Below are 7,529 nucleotides of genomic sequence, written 5' to 3'. Positions count from 1 at the left end.
CCACTCCATTGTGTTACTGGGTCATAGCAAGAGTTGCTTTCCCCGTACTTGAATGTGAGGACAGAGGAATAAGCTTTTCTTATGTCAGTTTAGAACACATTCCCCCCACTCCATAGTGTTACTGGGCTGGTAGCAGGAGTTGCTTTCCCCTTACATGTATGTGAGGGCAGGGGAATAAGCTTTGCTCAGGTCAGTTTAGTACACATTCTCCACACTGGTACCTTGGGTTGACTCTCATTTTCTTCTCTGGCCCTTAGCCTCCTTGCCATCTAAATAGAAAACAGATGTTAAAAAAACCCTAAAAACCATAAACCTAGCAGTGTTGAAGTGCTTGTTCTCTATAGGCAAGGAAAGCCCGCTCACAAGCTCCACCAAGAAGAGTTCACTTCCTGATTTTAAATGCCACTGCTCATCAGCCACGTGCATTCGATTTCTGCAAGAATGAGTGTTAAGAAGCCAAAAAAACAATTGACCCAGGCTGACATGGAGTGGAGGTAAGTGTCCCTGGTGCATCCTTTCAGGCACAGGCAGCCATGTTTGTCTTTACTTCCCCAGGCACCTCTTTCTTGAGCTGAACCTGTGTCTTTTCTCCCCTGTTCTGGATACCCTTTTCTCAGCTCTCAGCCTGCCTGTTTTCTTACCTGTCAACAACCAGCACCATGGAGAGAAAAGGGTGCTGATGCTGGCATTTTCCCCACCTGTAGATCAAACTCTCATATTCTAGATTGCTACTCAGCTCCTCAAGTCAGAATGTTTCTGTTTAGAAATCATGCTGCTTCCTGAAAGGAGTGACTACGTCAATGGCAGCAAAAGCTACTAGCTCAGTGGTAGGAAGTAGGATATTTCTAATACCATAACCTCTGCTGATGGTGTCAGCTAAACCCTAGAGGTTTTACCCCTTGGTCCTTGCCTGAAGCTGTAGGTGAAAACAGGGCTTCTCACAGCCTACTCAGAATCATGAACTAACACTCAATAACAAGAGCAGTGCCAGATCCAGTGTCAGTCATCTGTGTACCTTTCTGGGAGGCAGTCTGACACCTTTAGTTGCAAGATTCTTGGTTTTCGACTCCTAAGGATTTCACTATGCCTCTTTGGACTTTCTCCAGCACAGAAGCACTTTGTTTGCAAGTGTTTCTACCAAAAGCATAAAGATGCTTACAAATACATAGTAAGAGATGGGAATGTGGAGACATTGGTCCTCTGGGGACATTTCCACAAAGAAAAAGAGTGGTCTGTCTTCTGTTCATACAGTATTTTAGAGTACTTCTGCCTCTTTTTCCAGTAAGTTGGGGGGGGGGGGGGGGGAAGTAGACAAAGAAGTATTTCATTTCTTCAGTGTTCAGTGAGTGTCTGTTTAGGATTGGTTGACATCTGATCAAAAAATAATAAAAATAGAATGACTTGATATATCATCTCTTCCCTGGGAATGATTGCCCCACCAGGGCACTTAGAAGACACAGATGTCTTCAGAGGTTCCCTCTCTGGCACTTGGTATTTGGCTTGCCTCTTCCATCTTCAAATCTTCACTTTCTTCTGTAAGGGCTCTGAACATTTCCATTTTCTTCCTGAGATTTACAGTACATGAGGCTTATTTTCTGTGTAGGTAGCCAATGAAGTTAATATTATTTACACACATTTGTTCAATGCAAGATGGAGTGATGACTTCCTTTTCTAAAACAGTTTTTGGTTTTCCTGCTTTCCCTGAAGCTTTCAAAGACTTTGAACACGAGATTTAAAGCCTGTGGACCCTTAAGACACAATAAACCGGGGTGAATTTGGAGGGGATGTTCCCTGTTTTAAAGCTTGGGAGTCATGTTCTAATAGAGTAATTTCTCATAGCGTGAAATAGCAAACCCTGGTTTTTTAAGCGCCATTACACCTGAGGCTATTTTATTAAAGTTTGGCAGAGGACACCACAATTGAAAAATATCTTGTCAAATTATTCAGATGCTGGCATTCGCACACAATTGAGGTGTGCTTTTTGTAGCACACAGCACTGCTACAAAAACAGTGCCATTCTTGTCCAAAGAATTAACCACACTTACACCACCTCTAGAATCACCATATGTAACTCCATGCCTATAACTTTTCATCCTGTGCAGGCAACTTCCAAAGGAAATTTTGGGCATTGGCAGCTCTGGGGCCAAAGCCTCTGGAAAGGTTACACACTTTAGGCAGAGTTTTCCCGAGTGGGGAGAGGCTAGTGAAAATCCCGTTGGCATCCCAGTGTGAATGGGATGCCACTCCTCCTGCCATGTTTCGGACGGGACTTCCCGGAGCTCTGGCCCTCCTTCCCACCCTGCAGGGGTGGGCAGCCTGCAGGCAAGAGGGCCGGCGGCAGGGAGCGAGACTGCGAGCCCAGAGGCTGGGATAGATGATGTGCGAATGGATGCTTCGCGCCCCGCCGCGCCAGCCGAGCTCTGCTAAACACCTGTCCTCAGGAGCCAGCTCGAGAGACTCTGCTGGGCTACCGCCCTCCTGGAAAGGAAAGGAAGGGAAATTCCCTTCCACTCGGAAGGGAAAACGAAAAGCTCATTCAGAGAATTACAGACTATTCTGATTTGGAAAGGGAGCCACAAGCATCACTGAGACCGACTTGTCCTGCTCGCCCTGCCCCAGACGGATTTGCTCCCAGACGCCAAACATCCTCTGTGGTGGGGCTCGCTCTCCACTTGTCCTCCAAAGAGCTAAGAAAAAAAAAAGATCTTTTTTAAATTTATTTTTGGGAGGAGACTGATTCCCCTCCTCTATTTTAAAGAAATGGATCTGGCTCTACTTCTTTACCCTAACCAAAGGAAAACTCTCCCACTTTTAAAAATACATCATAAAGTTACACAAAGGAACAAACTGCAGGTGAGCTTTCTTTTTGCATTTCAAGTGTTGTTTTCAATAAGGAAATAAACGATTTGGGTATTTTTAAGTCTCGTGTGTCTGTGCTTAAATAGTGCATATCTGCAAAAAGTCCTGTTATCCGACCTGTGTGATTGTGCTGTCTGTATCCATATTTATTTATGCAGATACACACACAAAAATTGAAAGCAACGAATGAAGTTGAAATAAATAACACCACCCAACTAAGTACTGCTGCATACAGAACCATTAAATAGTTGAACAGGAGGAGTGAATTATTTTTAAGCCAATCTTTTTCGTGTTTTATTACTGAATAATAGCAGGCATTTAATCACATATAAGTGGTATGAACATCGAGTAGATGATAGAAATTACATGGGAAAAACAGAATACAAAAACTAAAAAGTGAGCAAATTTATAACCAAACTCGGTCATTTGTTGTTGTTTCCAAATATCTGGTTTGGAGACCCGGAAAGCTATCTTTAAAAAAAGAAACTCGTTGTCCATATCTTCTGAGCAAATGGAGTCTCAAAATGCAAAAAACGATGCAGTAACTAATTGATTGCCAATTGTTTTCTCACACAAATTTCCGTGAATACAGCTACACAAAATGTTTGTATCACCCAAACTGTAATGCTCATCAGCATTAAAGTTTTTACCATTCAATCACTCTTACATCTTGGCGTTAAACGTGTATGTTGAGAGGGCTGGTGAGAAGATTTGGGGATTAATTAAATTTATGAATGATATGGCTAAACTGTTCACTATTTCGGAGTAAGACAACATAAAAGGATTTCAAGGAATAACTAAAATACAAAGCCTTGCAGGGCAGTGAGCAAGCCAGTAAGGGAAACACAGTGTTCTCACTTCTCTAAGCAGCTTTACTGTAAAAAAAAAAAAAAAGAAAAAAAAAAAAAAAAAAAAAAAAAGAAAAAAAGAGGGGTGGGGGCAAAAGGCGAATATTTTTTTCCCCCTAGAGCTCAGAAGAATCAGCTGCTTGTGCTCTCCCCGCCGGACAGCATGAGAGGGAGAAGCAGGAGCGCTAGTCTTGATTGTGCTTTTGGATTTTTTTCTTCTTTTTCTCAGGAAGTTGAGCGGCACGTGTCTTCTCGCAGAAGCGGGAGCCGGAGTGCCCGGGACGCACAGGAGGAATCCTGGACGTAACGGGACAAAGGAGGACTTTCCCCAGCAGTCGGACATCGGGAGCGCCGCCAACCGCTGGTTACTCGCAATGGCTCGCGGCGGGGATACTCGCGGGGAAAGTGGGTGGAAGGGGACGAGGGGACAAGGACTCGGCGGGACGGCGGGGGCGGATCAGCGGGCAGCCTCCTCGGCGGCCCCCCCGGCTTCCGGAGGGGGCGGCGGGTCGCGCAGGTACCGCCCCACCGCTCCGTGCGGGCCCCCCGCCGCCACGTCGAGGGGCAGGCGGCCGCGGCCGTCGGGGAGGTCGAGACGCGCCCCGGCCCGGTGTAGTGCCGCCAGCGTCTCCAGGAAGCCAGCGCGGGCCGCGTCGTGCGCCGGGAGGCAGCCGGTGCGCGGGTCGGGGCGGTCGGGGTCGGCTCCGCGCCGCAGCAGCAGCTCGGCCACTCGCGGGCTGCCCATCATCATCACCTGCGGGGAGAGACAGCGTCAGCGCCCGCCCGTCCCGCGCACCGCCACCGCGGAGAGTCCGGGGGGCAGTCGGGGCTGCCGGCCGTGGGGCCGACCTCTCTTTTGGAGCGTAATTCTCCTATGCCGGCTACTTGTGGTCGTGACCTGCGTATATTGTGGCAGCCGTTTGCGATCAACCGTACGGGTCCCTTCTAATTCGAGATAGTCTATGATTGGATGATAAATTAAAAATATTAGCTAGTGGTTTCCAGACTAGGTACAACACGTGTGTATGTTCTGCTTCACATTTTTACCATTTCGTTAAACCACGATATAAATGGTACTTGTGGTGTGTGTATAAGCATATATATGTACACACACATGTTTATACGGAGAAACAGACGCAGCCACGTGTGTCTGTGTACAGATATATATACATCCAATAGAGATACCGTTTATGTAATGTACCCTTTATTATATAATAAATAGTGCATGGATATATATTATAAATACATTTAGACATACAGATATATTTAAAATACGTTAAACATATTTATACACATTAAGAGTTTGTAAATACTTGAATATTATATATACACACCATATATTTTGTGACAGCCCTGAGGGACCGTGCATTGTGCTGTCACATTGAATGCATTATCGATTTATCAGCGGTCAGCACAGCAATGGGCAACGCAACTGGGTGTGGCTCCTTTAGGCATTCGGTGTGGATATTTCCGATTTTTCCCCTCCTGAGTTTTGGACCGAGATTTTCTTTTCTTTTCTTTTCTTTTCTTTTCTTTTCTTTTCTTTTCTTTTCTTTTCTTTTCTTTTCTTTTCTTTTCTTTTCTTTTCTTTTCTTTTCTTTTCTTTTCTTTTCTTTTCTTTTCTTTCCTTTTCTTTCCTTTTCTTTCCTTTTCTTTTCTTTTCTTTCCTCTTCCCCCCCCCCTCAACTCTGTCTTCACAGAGGTGTGAGACCAGCTGCTGAGCGCTCACGAGCAATGCACAAAACCTAACTGATGGAAAATTCCAAATGATATTTTGTGCCTAAATGGCAAACTCCTAATGACATTCTGCTTTTCTGCCAGTATCAGAAACTTTCAGCAGTGTTTGATCATACACGATTGAATAAAACTCAACAAAAAACCCTAATCAACCAAAATGAATTTGCACATGGGGTTTTACTTCCCTTACTGTCCTTGTTATTTTCAGTGGAATTATAACTGCCATAAATTTCGACTTAACACTTTGAATAAAGATCTTAAGAAAATACATTTTTCTATCAATTTCTTTCTCGGGACTTTGGTTTGTGCACTTGAAATCATTTGTTTTTTTTATAGTACAAGTGCGAAAATACTTATGAAATACAATAATATATAAACTTCCGATATTAATCTTTTCCAGAAAGAAAAAGAGGGTCTACATATTCGAGTGTCAGCCATTTTGCAAGTTACTGACAAGAGAAAGAGAACTTAGTCTGAAGCAAGGAAAGAGATAATTTACCAGAGTTTGGAGATTCTTTTAATCTGTAATTTGAACATAAAACAGAAATAAAACGAATAACTTACTGAGAGCCTTTCTCTGAAATACACTTCAGAAAAATATTTCATTTTTAATGTAAAGTGCAAGGACCAAAATGGCTGTTCAACTTAGCTGATGAATCATTAAAAATATCTCTTCAAATGACAAGAAAAAATCTTCTTTGTGAGATACACAACTCCAGTTTAAATCACAGTATACTAATAGTTCAACAAACATTCAGTGGGAAGTGTCCACTCAAGTACTTCGATTAATACAACACACTTTTAACTCACAAACTGCCTGGAAAGCAACTCTACATACTGGTAATTCTAATATCCATCAATAAATACTGACACTATTGATGTTTAGAGAATATTAAAATTACCTCTACTAAAAAAAAAAAAAAAAGAAAAAAAAGAAAAAAAAAAAAGAGGTGACTACTAATACATACCTAGTTTCAAGTTCCAAATTTTACTAGCACAGTTTCTAGGTTCTTTGTTCATGAATATACTAGAAAGGGACCCCACTTCGATTTCCTTGGGGAAAAAGGACCTGTTCCGGCCATATTTTAAAAATCAAGAAATTTGCTTGAAGTGCAGGTCATTCCCTAAACCTATCTGGATAATTATCTGGAAGCAGATTTTGCAGTCCCACTTCTCCGTTTGAGTTTCCCCTAGAAAAATTCGTTTGCTTCCAGCAGTTCCCCACTAAACTCCATCCGATATTTTCAGGATGGCAGAGCTTATTTTAGAAAATAAAGGGCACATTTGAATTCAGACAGCTGCGGCTGGATTACGGTTCCGATCACAACAACAAAAATTCATTCTAAGCACGAAATACCCACCCTTCCCCACCGACATGGCAAAGAACAGCTTCCCCCCTCCGCCCCCTTCCAGCTACCCCCTCTCCCCTGGGCTCCGTACCTGGAGCGGGGTTCTCCCAAGGGAGTTGGTCCCGTTGGGATCCACGCCTGCGTCCAGCAGCTTCCTCACCTCTTCGTGGTCCCCGCGGGCGGCAGCGCTGCACAGGCGGTCGCCGTCGCTCCGGGGGGACCCCTCCATCGCCCCCCTCCTTCCCCCCCCCCCCCCCGCCAACTGGGCCGTACAGCCGCCTCCGGCTTTCCCTCTCCCTGGCTGCGAGCTCGTCCGTCGCTCCTCCTTTCCCGAGGATAGCGGCCGCCCCCGGCAGCCCAGGCGGGGCGGGGGCTGGAGCATCCGCTCTTCCCAGGATCCCAGCGGCAGCGGTAAAACCCTCCCTCCCGCCGGCAGGGCGGCGAAGGACGGCGGGATGCGGCAGCCGGCTCCTCAAGCACGGCACCTCGGAGGCCAGCCCGGTTTCATCCCCACCCAAAGTGCGGGCGGCTCTCGCGGGGATTTCCTCTCACCGGGGAGAAGGGATGGGGGCGGCGGCCTTGCGCCCCCAACCTCTCCCCATATCGGGGCGGGTTGCCAAAGGCAGGGGAGCGGGACGCAGACCCGCGGGCAAACACCTTCCACGGCAGCTGCCTCGGCCGGGACAGGTGGGGCGCGCCACGCGAGTATCTAACGCGGGGGTCGACGACATGATGA

At 45.8% G+C, this 7,529-nt stretch overlaps 1 protein-coding gene across 1 annotated transcript; it reads right to left on the bottom strand.

Annotated features, from left to right (window-relative positions):
- Positions 1 to 3,803: 3,803 nt before the first annotated feature.
- Positions 3,804 to 7,022, bottom strand: CDKN2B (cyclin dependent kinase inhibitor 2B). The gene is made up of 2 exons (XM_066182400.1): positions 6,885 to 7,022; positions 3,804 to 4,461 (listed from the first exon to the last, which is right to left on the bottom strand). Exons 1-2 carry the CDS (start codon positions 7,020 to 7,022, stop codon positions 4,165 to 4,167), a joined length of 435 nt encoding a protein of 144 aa, XP_066038497.1. The 3' UTR covers positions 3,804 to 4,164.
- Positions 7,023 to 7,529: the final 507 nt, after the last annotated feature.

The sequence above is a fragment of the Chamaea fasciata genome, unplaced genomic scaffold, assembly GCF_029207755.1.
Source record: "Chamaea fasciata isolate MVZ Bird 193981 ecotype frontalis unplaced genomic scaffold, bChaFas1.0.hap1 SCAF_4, whole genome shotgun sequence".
Classification (NCBI taxonomy): Eukaryota; Metazoa; Chordata; class Aves; order Passeriformes; family Sylviidae; genus Chamaea; species Chamaea fasciata.
The sequence above is the reverse complement of the archived record's forward strand: the minus strand, read 5'-3'. Positions and strand labels throughout refer to the sequence as shown.

What these genes read in the sequence shown, in the direction of transcription:
- CDKN2B (XM_066182400.1), bottom strand. Translation starts at nt 7,022, where the DNA reads ATGGAGGGGTCCCCCCGGAGCGACGGCGACCGCCTGTGCAGCGCTGCC. An exon ending in TTGGGAGAACCCCGCTCCAG is followed by an intron (nt 4,462 to 6,884) that starts GTACGGAGCCCA and finishes CTCTCCCCGCAG; the next exon opens with GTGATGATGATGGGCAGCCC.